The 17,099-nt window shown below is 39.8% G+C and overlaps 1 protein-coding gene across 1 annotated transcript in view; it reads right to left on the bottom strand.

The window, feature by feature from the left end:
- Window positions 1–3,018: 3,018 nt before the first annotated feature.
- The window catches only part of AMPD1 (adenosine monophosphate deaminase 1), a 27,122-nt gene continuing 13,041 nt past the window's right edge, over window positions 3,019–17,099 (bottom strand). The window contains 11 exon segments of the mRNA XM_007948887.2: window positions 3,019–3,177; window positions 3,789–3,899; window positions 4,073–4,246; window positions 4,899–5,019; window positions 6,749–6,912; window positions 7,094–7,220; window positions 12,671–12,834; window positions 13,860–13,991; window positions 14,275–14,469; window positions 15,479–15,608; window positions 16,580–16,799. Coding sequence (XP_007947078.1) covers window positions 3,019–3,177; window positions 3,789–3,899; window positions 4,073–4,246; window positions 4,899–5,019; window positions 6,749–6,912; window positions 7,094–7,220; window positions 12,671–12,834; window positions 13,860–13,991; window positions 14,275–14,469; window positions 15,479–15,608; window positions 16,580–16,799 — 1,697 coding nt within the window.

Here is a 17,099-nt window from a genome sequence, read left to right as displayed (position 1 = left end):
CCCTACCCCACCCCCACCCCGGAGCCTTCTGGGTCTGGTGACCCCATCTGTTCACATAGAGGTATCAAAATAGAAGGCTCCCAGAAAGAGGTGTTTGGTTACACATAACAGATGACTGCCACAAGCTAACTTGACCAAAACAACAAAAGCACCATATCCCAAACTGTCCTGAAAACCATAAACTGTGAAGAATAAAACAGAAATTACATTCTATGGTGGGAAAAAAAAAAAATGTAATGACAAGACTTTTTTTTTTTCTTTTAATTGTGTCCCAATGAGGAAATAAAGGAATGAAGGAAAAAAATATATTGATGGTAGTAAATTTTGAATACTGATCTTTATGAACTCCTGCCCTACCCCATCCCACCCCCCAAAATACACATCATTAATATGTTTAGAAGGAGCTCTGGTTAAGGCATTTGGCTGCTCACAAAAAAATGGGTGGTTGGACCTCACCAGCCACTACACGGAAGAAAGATGAGGCAATCTGCTTCTGTAAAGATTTACAGCCTTGGAAACCCAATGGGGGTCGCTATGTGTGGGAATCCACTTGATGACAGTTTGTTGTTGAAGTATTTTTAGAAAATTTTCCAGTTTTCTAAAAAGAAATTTCAAGCTGGAATAGTGTGGATTTTAAATTTATTTTTTAAATTTTACATTCACAAAGATTATTTGGCAAATGTAGCAGATTGAATTGCCAGTATCAAACATGAAACCACATCTGGTGTGAGTTCTATGGAGGTAATGAATGAATTCACATGTATGTATTCTACTGCCCTCTCATGGGTAAGATAGATATATACATAATTGTAGTAAATGCTCTTTTAAGTCTGAAAATTTATATAATTTAGCAATTTATATTATTTTGATGGCAAGGAGTCCAAGGTAAAACAAAATCAGGTTCTCTAAGAGACTTACAAACTACTACTCAGCAAACAAAACTGCAGTTTTGGAAGCCAGTGACAGGATTCTTAAACCAGAGCCAGTACAAACATGTCAACAGGGTCACACCTATGCTTAAAAGTGCCTGTACCGAAAGTGAAGACATGCAGAATTTTGCTCTTCATTTTTTTCCATTTGAAACATCGTTGCTGTCTGAGATATTTCACAAATGCTTCTCTTCTCTTTTTTTACATTTGTACTCAATACCCTATAACCTAGGGAGCTCTGGTGGTGTAGTGCCTAAGGCACTTAACTGCTAACCAGAAGGCTGGCAGTTCAAACCCACCAGCCACTCCTCGGAAGGAAGATGGGACAATCTACTTCCGTAGTGATACTGCCTTGGAAACCCAAGGAGGGGTCGCTATGAGTTGGGTGCGACTCGACGGCACATAACAACAACAACAACAACCCTATAACCTCATGGTATGAACAATTTGAAAACAGGAAGGAAATTTCTTTCTTCATATCTTTGATGTCTTGAATAGTTTCTGATACTTTAGTTTGATTAATAATTGCTTATTAAATCTGCTGCAAGAGACAACTTTAAAAAGTGTTAAAGAGTGAAAATGTCACTCTGAAGTCTAAGGTGCACCTGACCCAAGCCATGGTATTTTCAGTCACCTCATATGCATGCAAAAGCTGGACAATGAGAAAAGAAGAATTGATGCCTTTGAATTATGGTATTGGTGAAAAATATTGAATATATCATGGACTGCCAGAAGAATGAAAGAAAGTCTTGGAAGAAGTACAGCCAGGAAAAAAATAAAAAAAGAAGAAGTATAGCCAGAATGCTCCTTAGAAGAGAGGATGACGGGACCTGTCTATCATACTTTGGTCATGTTATCAGAAGAGACCAGTCTCTGGAGAGGAACATCATGCTTGGCAAAGTAGAAAGTCAGCAAAAAAGAGGAAGACACCTTCAACAAGATAGATTGCCATAGTGCCTAGAGCAATGGGCTCAAATACAGCAACGATTGTGAGGATGATGTAGGACTGGGAGTGTTTCATTCTGTTGTACATAGGGTTGCTATGAGTAGTAACCAACTCAAGGGCACCTGACAACAAATAAATTGAATGAAATATTAGCCTAACCACTAGATGGCAACATAGTTGTATGTGTAAAAGTATAGTTTGGCTAGTTGTTTCTCCTTACCTTGAGGAAGACATGCTTCTAAAAAGTTATCTTATTTTAGGAGTCTGGGTGCCGCAAGTGGAGTTTTTAACCCATCCAGTGGCTCTGCAGAAGAAAGCCCCGGCGAACAACTTCCATAAAGATTACAGGCAAGAAAATCTTATGGATCAGTTCTATTCTGTAACACATGTTATTTTGGCAAGGAAAACCATTTTAAATGTACCAGTATAGCTCACTACAACCTTATTATCAATTATATCCTTAATGCTAAGAATCCTTTTGTAAAATAAATTCCCCCCAAGAATAAAAACGAGTAAGTATGGATCTTCTATTTTGTCTAAGCCACTATTCAGATGTACTCTGTCAAAAAGACTTTTTAATAGTTCTCAGGAATGCCTTAAGTATTCTATAACTAAAAAGCACATATTCTTCCAATGCAAGTCATTTGCTTTTATTTCTTTTCAGTCTTAGGAACTGTTCTGCCTGAACAGTCATGGAGACTCTGGAGTCAGACAAATCTAGGTCTTCATTTCCACAGCTCACTAGGGGTATCCTTATATAGGTTATTAACTTTACTAAGCTCAGTTTACTCATCTTCCCCAAAATGAAGATCATAATATCTACTTTATAAAGCTGTTGTTGTTGTTATGTGCTGTCAAATTGGACCTGACTCATAGCGACCCCTCCTTGGGTTCCTGAAGCAGTATCATTATGAAAGTAGATTGCCCAAACTTCCTTTCGAGGAGTGGCTGGTGGGTTTGAACCGCCAGCCTTCTGGTTAGCAATCAAGTACCTTAGGCATTACGCTACCGGAGCTCCTTTACAAAGCTGTAAAAACGATTAAATGGAAGCGTATCTATGGAATATCTAACAAAAACCTTGACCTGTATAGTAGGTTAACTCTACAATTGAAAATTGCCCACATTATAATTGGTTTGTTTATTTTATTCTGCTGATTTAAGACCCTCAGCAAGTAAATTGAGTTCATAACACCAGGTTTCATAGCGGTAGGCCATGCGGATTTGGGCTACATTTGTCTTCCGGATATCGTTTCCAAGAGGGCCGTCCTCAAGGTAATTGTCACCCAGAAACTTTCTTTTTTCCTATAAGACAAAAAAGAAGAAGGATGATTTGGGTCTAATTTCACCCTGATAGAGACAAGAATTGCATTCTTCACAGAAATCCCTTCCTAACATTATCCATGGCAACAGAAAGAAAATCAACCATTAAAAGCACTCATCCAGTGCCTCAGTGTGCATAGTCTGCTGAGAAATCAAATGTATTTTATTTCCCTTGGCCAAAAGTCATGACCAGAGATATAGAATGATTCACTCTAGTCCCTGTCCATAGTAACTGCATATGCTTTGTGGGTCAATATTTTTACTTGTATTTCCCCAACCAATTTTTCAGTCTTCAAGTTACCAAATGCTATGTTTAGGAGGAGAGAGCCCTGGTGGCACAACAGTTAAGCTCTTGGCTGCTAACAAAAAGATCAGCAGTTCAAATCCACCAGCAGCTCCATAGGAGAAAAGACCTGGTGATCTGCTTTCTTAAGATTATACCCTAAGAAATCCCATGGGGGCAGTTCCTCTCTGTCATAGGGGGTTGTTATGAGTTGAAATTTGACTAGATGACACCTAACAACAAGAATATACTCAGAACAGCACCCAACAAGAATATACTTAGAACAGTGACTAATCAAGGATAAGTCTACCTCATGAGAAATTCCACACTGTAGGACACTGTTTCTTGCCACTTCACACATATCACAGGTGCTCAGCTTGAAGACTTGTGCAGCAATGGCATATTCTTCCATTAGAGGCTCCTTTGGTTATTTATGTCAATGAAGCAAAATAAAGAATATATTAATAAAAGAAATAACATGCATCCTGCACAAAAAGTATAACAAAGTACCAATTTGACTTCAAAATTCTAGGTGGAAAACAACAATCCTTCAAAATATGTTTGTATTGATCAAGATGCCATATATATATATACCTTGGTGAAGTGGAATTGCATTGGGTCATCTGTAGACAGTGAGATCATTAGCCCTTTTTGGAGGAAATCTAAGAAAGGATTTTTGGCATACTCTAGAAATAGGCTATTGTTACTTAATGGTGACATGGCGATGGGAATCTGGGCTAAGTAAAACAAATACTGTAACACAGCACTCTGAAAAGAAAAATAGAGAAAGAAAAGATATATAAGGATATTGAAGAGGAAAACAAAGAGACCATTACACCCCTATTCTACTTTACACTTCTTAGCTTTCAACAAAATTATCACTTGCTCATTAAATCTCCAAATGAAGAAGATTAGTTCTAGTTTTTCTGGGTAAATGCATTTAGAAAAAAATCTATTTGTTTTCATCAATTTTCTGAAGCATTGAGTCAAACCAAGTTGTTTATTTGAACTTTAATGGCCTTGACAAGATAGTCTGTTTTGGGCAAAAGGCTTCACCTTGAAACTTTTTTTTCTTCTCTACCAGAAAGTTCTGACTCTCACCAGAAGCATTTCAAAGCATGCCACAACAAGAAATCCAGTGACAATGAGCTTAAGGTAAACCAAGCTGCTTTAAATTATCCCTCATCAGGGTTCTGAAATGGAGGACAGGAGATCTGCATTAATCAACTATGCAAGTAATCTTAAGCAAGTCCCTTCACTGCTCTGGGATTTCGTAAAATAAATTGGTCTAAATAATCTCAAAAATCCTTTATGTTCCATTTTTCTTTGATTCTATTGTTGATAATGACTTGTGACTGTACGATAAGAACTAAAATGATTTCTGTACCTCCAATATAAAAGAAGAGAGGCTCTGACTCACCTTTTTTAAATTTAGGCCGTGAGAGATATTATCTGCTGTCATGAATGCTGTCAAAAGATGAGTGAGAGCTCCAGCTTCCCCACAGTGAGGTCGAAACAGAAAAGTATTCATACCTCGTTCCCTAGGGAAATGGAACTGCCATCGGAATCACAGATGACTGAGGAGGCCCTGGCAAACAATTCTGGGCATAGAGTGATTTACTAGAAAGTTTGGTAAAAAACATTCCTTGGGGCAGCCAAAGAATTCAGTGAAACCAGGCCATCCCAAATCGTAATCTTAATCATGCAATTATTCCTAAACAAAGACTTAAAAAAAAAAAAAAAAAAAGACGCAGCAGGGGATATGAGAGTAAGGAGGGAAATGAAGAGTTGAATAACTGAGCAAAAACATCTTCAGTCTCATCAAGAAATTTACCAACACCACCATCTCACTATTTTTCCTACTCATAACTTTAAGTGGAAAATGTTTTCAGAAAACCCTACTATAACATATCTTTATTTATTCCTTACCTAAACACAAAGGCAACTACTGCCATGGAGTCAGATCCAACTCATAGTGACCCCTCCTTGGGTTTCCCAGGCTGTATTACCATGGAAGTAGATTGCCCAACCTTCCTTCCGAGGAGTGGCTGGCGGGCTTGAACTGCCAGCCTTCTGGTTAGCAGTCAAATGCCTTAAGCATTACGCCACCTGTTGTTGTTGTTGTTATGTGCCGTCGAGTCGGCCCCGACTCATAGCGACCCCTCCTTGGGTTTCCGAGGCAGTATCACTACGGAAGTAGGATTGCCCAACCTTCCTTCCGAGGAGTGGCTGGTGGGTTTGAACCGCCAGCCTTCTGGTTAGCAGTCAAGTGCCTTAGCCACTATGCTACCAGAGCTCCCTAGATGGATCAAAAACCAAAAGCCAAACTCACTGCTATGGAGTCAATTCTGACTCACAGCAACCCCCATTGGGCTTCCAAGGCTAAAAATCTTTACGGAAGCAGACTGCTTCATCTTTCTTCTTCGGAGTGCCTAGTGGGTTTGAATCACTGACCATAAGGTTGGTAGCCAAATGCCCTAACAACTACACCACCAGAGCTCCTTCTAGATATATCAAGAAGAATATTTTTTTTCACTGTCTTTTTTTTTTTTTCTTACTTGTGATTTGGTGAAAGTGTACAAGGCAAATTCATCTTCCATACAGCAGTTCACATATACTTTGTCTCATGACATTGATTATAATCTCCCACAATACAACAGCTTTCCTCCCAATTCCTCCTGTGTCCTTCCCTACCACCGTGCACTCCTGCCCACCCCCAAGCTATCTCCCTGTGCATACACAGCCTTTCTATTCTCCCATGATTAATCTCTCCAAGGAGTATATCTACTTAATATAAATGTTCAGCTCATATGCCTATCTTTTGTTTGGCTGAAAGCCACAGGAGTGGGTTCAATTCCAGACCTGAAGAGCAGCTAGAGGCCATAGTCTCAGGGGTTCCACCAGGCTCTATCAGACCAGCAAACCTGGTCCTTTTTTTTTTTTTTTTTAATGATTTTGAGTTTTATTCCACATTGTTCTCCCACAAGAAGAATAATTTTTAAAGTTTTATAACAAATTGTACTGTGATTAACATAAATTCCCAAACTTCCCAAGAAAAGGAACTCTGAATGTTACTGAAGTCTCCAAAATGTTGATTCTTGACCCTAAATAAAGCTAAAGAAAAATTAAGATAAATGAATTTCTGAAATGGGCCAATTGGAAGCATCCCAGCAATGCAACACAGGCCCTGGAGCAAGTAGTGTCCCAATGAATGAAGAAACAGAAGTGTCGAATAGACTCCGTTTCTCATTCCAATTCTCCTCTACTTACTTTCTTAGGCTGTTGAGTACCATGATGTTGGCATACATGTAGTAGGCATAGTAAGTGTAAGATGGATTCTTTTCCATTGTCCACTCCTGGGGCTTGGGGCTCTTGGAGGAGAACATATGGCCACTGTGTTTGGATTCATCATCCACACTATCGAAGCCAGTGATCTGTCAGGAAAAGTAAGCCGTGCACTGGGTTCAGTCCAATTGTAAGGTTCTAGTCCTCAAGTAAACTTTCAGCTCTGGAGCAAGGGCCAAACATCAGAGTTAAGCACCAGGGATTAGTTATGGTTAAGTAAGAAGGCTGGCCCATGAGCAGCAGTATGAAGGCCTAAGGGACCATGCTTACATGTTTGAGGAAGACACTGAGGTCTGGGTGAGCCTGGGGGTTGACAGTGGCCTCAAACACTGGCATGAAAATATTCTCCAGCATTTTTCCAAAGTGTGGAAGGAAGTTCTTGGATCGGAACACATCACTAGAGGCAAGAATGAAGAAAATATTTGTTGTAATGGCAACTCCATGTATACAGGGTAGAACTGTTCCATAGCGTTTTCAAGTTTGTGACCTTTCAGAACCAGATCATAAACCCTGTCTTCCAAGGTACCTCTGGGTGGGTTCAAACTGCCAACCTTCAGCCAGTAGTTGAGTGTTTAACCATTTGTACCACTCAGGGACTCTTGAAGAAAATATAGGTGAAAAGATATGTTTTAGAACTGATAGCCCCAGTATGAGGGAGCCAGAGCACCAAATGCCATGTGTGAGCAAAGACATCCTAGGTCCACTTGGATATATCTTCTTGGTTATCCGTAAAGAAGGATTCAGTTTGGGTTGGGCATAGAACATTATCAGTTCCATGCTGGACCATATGCCCCATATCTTCTACAAGCCCTCTGTGGTAAGAAAAAAATCTTCATAGCTAATGCTGACCATGTTATAAAAGTTCAATGATTTATATGTGTGTGTAGCCTATAAGACGGTGGGCATAAAATGGTTATTAAGAACACTTCTGATTTGCCATACCCAGGAACAGTTTAACAACTATTGCATTGCACTTATTACATGCCAGTCACTTCAATTAGTTAATCCTTAGAATAACTCAGTAAGTTAAGTACCGTTATTACCCTATTTTAGAGATGATGAAACTAAGGCACAGGGAAGTGAAGTCAAATTCCAAGGCCACACAGCTAATAAGCAGTGGAGTCAGGATTCAAGCACAGCCAGTCTAGGTTCAGAGTCCTAACTACCACACCTACAGCCTCTTTGCCTTAATGATATCAGACAAGCACTACACCAGTCAAAAACTTACTCTTTTGGCTAAAGAGAGCCTTCCATGGCCACAGGGCACACAGAACACAGAGGCAGGTGGCCAGAGAATATATAAACAATTAAGTTAGAAGAGTAGGGATTCTGAACAGAGAAAGAAGCCATCCATGAGGGTAATAATGAATTTTTAGCCAGTGGTATGAAAGGGAACGGAGATTCTCAGCAATACCACTGACAAACAGTTGTTAATCATGGAGAACTGGAGCACTTTTAGATGAGACAATCAGCAGATAGTAGTAAAGATTCTGATGCAAGAGAGCCACAGATAAGTAGGGGAAAGAAAGAACTGGATACTGAGAAGAAAAACAAGAGAAAGAAAATATATAATGAAATGAATGTAGTTCTTACTCTAGCTTAGTTTTAATCATTCTCAATAAGTTCTTTTGTGATTTTCATTAAGTCTCGAGTGTGTGTATATGTGTGTGTGTGACAGACTATGTCTGTGTGTGTAGGACAGTACTCATTAAGATGGTTCAACAAATGAATCCAGTGCTAGAGGCACTTACTTATTTATGCAAAGAAATTTGGAGGACAGCTACCTGCCCAACTGACTGGAAGAGATCCATCTCTGAGCCCACTGCAAAGAAAGGTGATCCAACAGGAAATGAAAATTATCTAGCAATATCATTAATATCACACACAAGTAAATTTTTGTGAAGATTATTTAAAATATCTTATTTATTGATTATATTAATAATTATTAATAAATTAATTATTAAAAGAAGTCCACAAGAGCCAAAATATGACCTTGGTTATATCCCTCCTGAATTTAGAGACCATCTAAAGAACAGATTTGATGCATTGAACACCAAAGACCAAAAACCAGAGGAATTGTGGGATGACATCAAGAACATCATGCATGAAGAAAGCCAAACATCATTAAAAAGATAGGAAATGAAGAAAAGACCAAAATGGATATCAGAAGAGATTCTGAAACTTGCCCTTGAATGGAGAGTAGCTAGAGCAAATGGAAGAATTGATGAGATAAAAGAGCTGAACAGAAGATTTCAAAGAGCAGCTCAAGAAGACAAAGTCAATTATATAATGAAATGGGCAAAGACCTGGAGTTGGAAAACCATAAGAGAAGAACTAGCTCAGCATTTCTCAAGCTGAAAGAACTGAGGAAAAAAATTAAGCCTTGAGTTGCAATATTGAAAGATTCTATGGGCAATATGTTGAATGATGTGGGAAACATCAAAAGAAGATGGATGGAATACACAGAGTCACTGTACCAAAAAGAATTGGCAGATGAGCATCCATTTTGGGAGGTGGCATATGATCAAGAACCAGTGGTATTGGAGGAAGAAGTCGAAGCTGCACTGAGGGATTGGCAAAAAAGAAGGCTCCAGGCATTGATGGAATACTCATTGAGATGTTTCAGCAAACAGATGCTGCACTGGAAGCACTCACTCAGCTATACCAAAAGATTTGGAAGACAGCTACCTAGCCAAATGACTGGAAGAGATCTATATTTGTACTCATTCCAAACAAAGGTGATCCCACAGAATGTGGAAGTTATCAAACAATATCATTGATATCACATGCAAGTAAAATCTTGCTGAAGATAATTCAAAAATGCTTGCAGAAGTATATTGACAGAGAACTTCCAGAAATGCAAGCTGGATTCAGAAGGGGATGTGGAGGGAGGGATATCATAGCTGATATCAGGAGGATCTTGGCTCAAAGCAAAGAATATCAGAAAGATGTTTAAAAACAAAACCAAACCAACTGCCATGGAGTCAGATCTGATTCATAGCGATCCCTCCTTGGGTTTCCAAGGCGGTATCACTACGGAAGTAGATTGCCCAACCTTCCTTCTGAGGAGTGGCTGGTAGGTTTGAACCACCAGCCTTCTGGTTAGCAGTCACATGCTTTAGGCACTACACTACCAGTTTACTTGTGTTTTATTGACTATGCAAAAGCATTCGATTGTTTGGATCATAACAAATTGTGGATAACATTGAGAAGAATGGGAATTCCAGAATACTTGGTTGTGCTCATGAGGAACCTGTACATAGACCAAGAGGCTGTCATTCAAACTGAACAAGGGGATGCTGCATGGTTTAAAATCAAGATGGGAGTTGTATCCTTCCACCATACCTATTCACTCTGTATGCTGAGCAAATAGTCTGAGAAGCTGAACTATATGAAGAACATGGGATCATGATTGGAGAAAGGCTCCTTAACAACCTGAGATATGCAGATGACACAATTTTGCTTGCTGAAAGTGAGGATGACTTGGAGCACTTACTGATGAAGATTGAAGACTACACTTTGCAGTATGGATTACACCTCAGTATAAAGAAAACAAAAATCCTCACAACTGGACCCATCATAAATGGAGAAAAGATTGAAGTTATCAAAGACTTCATATTACTTGAGTCTACAATCAATGCCAATGGAAGCAGCAGTCAAGACATCAAAAGACATATTGCATTGGGCAAATCTATTGCAAAAGACCTCTTGCAAGTGCTGAAAAGCAAAAATATCTCCTTGAAGACTAGGATGCACCTGACCCAAGCCATGGTATTTTCAATTGCCTCATATGCATGTGAGAGCTGGACAATGAATAAGGAAGACTGAAGAAGAGTTGATGCTTTTGAGTTATGGTGTTGGTGAAGAATGCTGAAAGTACCATGGACTGCTAAAAGAACTAACAAATCTGTCCTGGAAGAAGTGCAGCCAGAATGCTCCTGGGAAACAAGAATGGTCAGACTTCATCTCACCTACTTTGATCATGTTGTCAGAAGGGACCATTCTCTGGAGTAGGATGTCATGCTTGGTAAAGTGGAGGGTCAACAAAAAAAGGGGAATGCCTTCAACAAGATGGACTGACACAGTGGCTGCAGTGATGAGCTCAGGTATAGTAGGGATCATGAGGCTGGCACAGGACTAGGCAGTGTTTTGTTCTGTTGTACATAAGGTTGCTACGAGTCAAAGATGACTCGATGGCACATAACAACAAAAACAACAACAATTTAAAAGTTGTTGCAGCAGTGCACTGAGAGGGAACTTCTAGAAATTCAAGCTGTATTTAGAGGATGATGTAGAATGAGGGATATCTTGCTGATGTCCTTTGGATCTTGGCTGAAAGCAAAGAACACCAGAAAGATGTTTACCTGTGTTTTATTGACTATGCAAAGACATTTGACTGTGGATCATAACAAATTATCCATAACGTTGTGAAGATTGGGAATTCCAGAACACTTAATTCTGCTCATGAGGAATCTGTACCTAGGCTGTTGTTCAATAGAACAAGTGGATACCGCATGGTTGAAAATCAGGGAAGGTGTGGGTCAGGATTGTATCCTTTCACATACTTATTCAATGTGTAGGCTGAACAATAATCCAAGAAGCTGGACTATATGAAGAAGAATGCAGCATCAGGATCAGAGGAAGGCTCATTAACAACCTGAAATATGCAGATGAGACAACCTTGCTTGCTTAAAGTGAAGATGACTTGAAGTAGTTACTGATGACAATCAAAGACTACAGTCTTCAGTATGGATTCCACCTCAATATAACCAAAACCACCAAACCACACTCACAGCCATCAAGTCGGTTCCAACTCATAGTAATCCCTCCTTGGGTTTCTGAGGCAATATCATTAGGTAAGTAGATTGCCCAACCTTCCTTCCAGAGAGTGGCTGGTGGGTTTGAACCTCCAGCCTCTGGTTAGCAGTCAAATGCCTTAGGCACTACACCACCAGAGCTCCCTCAATATAAAGAAAACAAAAATCCTCACAACTGGACCAATGAGCAACATCATGATAAATGGTGAAAGGACTGAAATTGTCAAAGATTTCCTTTTACTTGGATTCACAATCAACACCCATGGAAGCAGCAGTCAAGAAATCAGACCACATATGACATTGGACAAATCTACTGCAAAAGACCTCTTTAAAGTGTTGAAGAGCAAAGATGTCACTTAGAAGATTGAGATGCACTTAACCCAAGCCATGGTATTTTCAATTGCCTCACATGAAAGCTGGACAATGAATCAATAAGGAAGACTGAAGAAGTGTTGGTGCCTTTGAATTGTGGTGTAGGCAAAGAATATTGAAAATACCATCGACTGCCAGAGAATGAATAATTCTGTCCTGGAAGAAGTGCAGCCAGAATGCTCCTTGGAAGTGAGAATGGCCAGACTTCGTCTTATCTATTTGGTCATGTTGTCAGAAGGGACCAGTCCCTGTAGAAGGATGTCATGCTTGGTAAAGTGGAAGGTCAGCAGAAAAGGGGAAGACCCTAACCAGGTAGGTTGAAACAGCAGCTGCAACAATGAGCTTAAGTATAGCAAGGATTGTGAGAATGGCATAGGACCAGACACTGTTTCATTCTCTTGTCCATAGGTTTGCTATGAGTTAGAACCAACTTGATGGCATCTAACACCAACAATGTGTCTGTCTGTGTGTGTGTGTGTCTGTGTGTGTATACCTTCAGATTAGAACACTGGACTGAAATGATCTTCCTAATTCCTGTTTGTGGTAATAAAATAACAAATGTTATTTCTGTCTAGGTGTTCTGCTCTTTCCTTGTTCATTCAGGTGTGGTGAAGCAGGTGAGATGAGGGCAGGCAGGTTTCCAATGGACAGTACGTACTAGATCCTGGGGACCTGGATCATCCATGTCATGTTGGGGCAGTAGATGCGGTTGTGGACGAACCAAGTGGAGAGCTTGCTCCACTCATCAGGACTGCGACCATAGATTGACAGGCGGGGTTCAGCATGCTGGTACTTGGCATCCTCTAGGTCTGTACCTACCTCCTATAAAACCAAGAGAGGAGTCCAAGACCAGGAATTTCCACCACGTCCCTCAGGGATCTATATCTATAGATACCTATACCTAGGATCTAGGGAGAGGAGATGGGTACTAAGAAGAACTGAGAAAATGTGAAAAGAAGTAGGAGGCAAGAATATCAAAGATGGAGATATAAGGGAAGTGAGAGCTGAGAGAATATAGAACATAATGGAGATTAAAGTGTAAAAAAGATAAGAATGATGAGATAACCAGGGCACTTGCAAAGGAAACTCATATTTTCATATTCTATCTCCCAAAACAGACATCTCCTAACTCCACATGTCATTCCTGCTTCCTAACGCACAGCATCATGAAGATGAGGATGGATCTTGATCCTTACTCTTCCTAGGCTTCCAGTTTCCAAAGCTGGAAAGGGTCCGGTCCTTAATTAATCCCAGATCTTCACCCTTAGCTTGTCTATCCCAGGAATACAAAAAAAAAAAAAAAATCCCACAGCCACTGCCATCAAGTTGATTCTGACTTATAGTGAGCCCCTTGCCCCCACTGGGTTTCCAAGACTGTTAAGTGGCTGGTGGCTTTCAACTGCTGACCTTCTGGTTTGTAGCCAATTACCTTACCCACTACACCACCAGAGCTCCTTATCCTAGGAATAGAGACTTTTAAAAATTACTACAGTAGAAGTTTTATAAGAAATTTTTACATTCACTATGTAGGAGCTCTGGTAGTGTAGTGCCTAAGGCACTTGACTGCTAACCAGAAGGCTGGCAGTTCAAACCCATCAGCCACTCCTTGGAAGGTAGGTTGGGCAATCTACTTCCGTAGCAAAACCACCTTGAAAACCCAAAGATGGGTCGCTGAGTCAGGTCTGACTCACAACAACAACAACAACATGTAGCGCTTGGCCCTTGGAAAAGCAAGCAGTCTGCCTGCCTTCTCCTTTCTCTCCCTTCTTTTCTTCCTTCTCTATCCCCCCACCCCCCAAAATTATATCCTTTACCCCTCCCCACTTATCTGGTTAGTTCTTACTCACCTTGATGATAGTGGCAAAATATTCACCATTAATGTAATTGTCTGTCTTCAAGTATAGGTCCCGTAGCTCACTCGCTCCTACTGGATTGTATTTGTCATTGAACTTGTCAAAACGCTGGAAAGTCTGGCGTCCCTGAATCAGAAAACAGTGTATAATAACCAGAAGGTCTGGACACAGAGAGCTGGGGAATGGCTGGGAGGAACAGGGGCCTGGTAGCAGAAAGAGGAGGGCTGGGCTCCAAGAATGGAATTCAGTACAGTTGACAATGAGTGGATCTCAAAATTGTCTGTGGGTGCTTTCAGTCAGCATGCTAACCCAACATGGGTAAGAGGGCTCTGAGAAGGGAGGACTTGTAGGAAAAAGGCATGTGGAGTTCTGGATATTGAGTGAAACTCGCATCATCTTTTCAACCTACAGCATGAACATCCAGAGAATCAACAGTCAGGTCGTAGGGATGCATTTTTAATTTAGCAAAAAGTTCCTTTAGGGTCAGATTTTTCTCTTTGGTGCTATAGACCACTCTATCAGCATCAACATTGTAAGACTTCTTAATGAAGCGCAGCAGATGTTTCTGGTTCATGCAGGCAGCTGCATGGATATGGGTGTCCACCTGTGTGTACATTCAGAAAAATGAAAATCAGCAATCAGCCTTAGTTATGCTACCCTGTTGGAGACTATAATGCATGCATTTTCACTGTGGTGGGAGAAGGGATTAAACTGACAGCTGATGGAGGTGGCTCAGCAATAAAGAACCTATCAGAACCTTCATTTGCCTTTGCAAGGATGTGAAAACAGTCACATCCAGATTAGGCTAGATGCATAAGAATGCTTGCTTCTCCTGTATATCTGTACATTCAACTTCCTGCACTAGTGATCCACACTAAATTCTTAGGGACTGTTCCCCAACCCTGAATCACAGCTGGATGTAAAGTAAGTTATTGCTGCTTTCAGCCCAGAAGAGAGAGAAGATTGAAATTATGGAGTCATGGCACTGTGAGGACATTTATAAGGTAAGTATTATTATAATTACAATTTTTATAATCTGACAGATTTTATAATTTGACAGATTAGTTTACCCTAAGGTCACAAAGCCTGCTAAACGAGGATTTGGGCCTGAATCTCTGCTCATTTATTTCCTGTTGCCACTCCCTTGCAATCATTTAAATAGTACAGACTTTGAAAGGGTTTCTAGTTGATTGGTGTTCATAATCATTAGCTCATTTCATATTTACAACTCCGTGTGAGCTAGATTGAGCAGATATATTTCCCAATTTTACAAATGAGGAAATTGAAACTAAAAATATGTAATCACTTCCCCAGGGTCATACAGCCAGGAAGTGGGAGAAAAAAAAGACTAGAGTCAAGAATGTCCATATCCTAGAATAGTAGTTTTTGAGGTTTTGTTATTGTTGATGGTAATTGTAATTTTCTTTTATGCGAAGAATATGGTAAACCTTTCTATGGGGATAACATGTAGACATAATCTTTCTGCTTTTGCTAATCCACTGAACCTGAAGAAATCTCAGATTAAGCAGAAAATCAGTATTTTTGTCCTTATCAAGAAATAATTAAATTAATGGTTTTGCTCAGGAATTCCTTTCGGCAGCTAAAATCTTTACCTTCCTGCAGTTGTAAAAATCTCGGTGGGGGTTGTTCTTCAGCTCCTTTAACTCATCCATCTCATTGAGCATCTGATGGACCTGGAACTTGGACGACAGGAACTTCAGGCGCCGGTGGGAATAGGTTTTACTATGAAAAAGAAAATTATGTAATTTTCTAAAATTCCAGACATTTTAGGAAACAATAATTTCAAAATCATCAGGACCCTTATCACCCATAGGAGATAATGATTGGAATAAACATTCTTGTTCACTCTGCAGTTAAACCCGCTCAAAAGTGTTGAGCTCCAAAGGTTCAGTCTTTTCTCAAAGTCAGACTTAATAATGAGGGAGAATTTGGGAAGGCATTTTCAAAGTCAGTGGAGATTGTGTCCCTCCAGGTTAAGGGTGCTGGTTTTAGAGTGAGCGACTTGGTCTTGAACCTCCACTCAGCCAGCTGTGTGACTTTGGGCATTACTTAACGCATCAAAGTCTCAGCTGTTAAAACTGGCATTTTAAAAATGCCTACCTTATAGAGCAATAGGGAGTTCTAGTGGTGCAGTGACTAAGGCATTTGGCTGCTAACCAAAACGTCAGTGATTTGAACCCACCAGCCACTCCATAGGAGAAAGGTGAAGCCGTCAACTTCTGTAAAGATTTACAACCTCAGACACCTATAGGGGAGTTCTACTCTGTTCTCTATAGTCACTATGAGTCAGAATTGACTCCATGGCAGTGGGTTTGGTTTATGGTTTACAGAGAAATTGTGAAGAGTAAAGTAAAAAATATACATGAAGCTTTTAATGTAGTTTTGAAGATAAACCAAAACCAAATTCACTGCCATCAAGTCAATTCCAATTCATAGCAACCCCCTTTGAGTTTCCAAGGCAGTAAATCTTTACGGAAGTGGATTGCCCAGTCTTCATTCCATGGAGTGGCTGGGGGGTTTGAACTGCCAACCTTCTGGTTAGCAGTCAAATGCCTTAGGCACTATACCACCTGAGCTTCTTAGTTTTAAAGATAGTAAGCACTTAATAGTTACTCTTACTAGAAATAGTAGTAGTAGTAGCAGCAGCAGTAATAGTAATAATTGTTGTTATTTAGGACTTACTGAACACTTACACAGGTCCTTGAGCAATTAAAGCAAGTAAAAAATTCATATCATCTAAGAAGATATCCAGATTTGGGTAAGGAAGTGGCTTGAGCTCCTCCTTGCTGGCTGCTTCTTCATTAGGATAGATGTAAATTACACCATCCTTCATTTTGAGATGATAGCCCAGGTTTTCAGGAAGATCATCTGTTTGGAAGGGGTCTTCTCTCTTCTTTGCAGGAGGAGTAAAGACTTTTTCATAAAACATAGAGTCATATCAGCATATAGGAAGAATGATCACATAAAAATAGCTAAAATATGAAATATTATAAAATACCATTAGTTGAAATTCCATACTTCGTGATCTATAATTATCCAGAGTTAAGCTGAATTTTATTTTTACATTATTTTCTGAAAGTGATTAGTAGTTTAAAATAATTATAAAAATACTGTCTTACCTAATGTAAGAACAATATCCAAGTTCTTAAGAAATATTGCTGACTTGTAAGTAACTGACAGGCTACTTACAAATTGTGCCTAAGGCATTTGACT

Source organism: Orycteropus afer, unplaced genomic scaffold (genome assembly GCF_000298275.1).
Source record: "Orycteropus afer afer isolate SDZICR_OR568_19922 unplaced genomic scaffold, OryAfe1.0 scaffold00010, whole genome shotgun sequence".
NCBI classification, from domain to species: domain Eukaryota; kingdom Metazoa; phylum Chordata; class Mammalia; order Tubulidentata; family Orycteropodidae; genus Orycteropus; species Orycteropus afer.
This window is presented reverse-complemented; position numbering and strand designations above follow the sequence as displayed.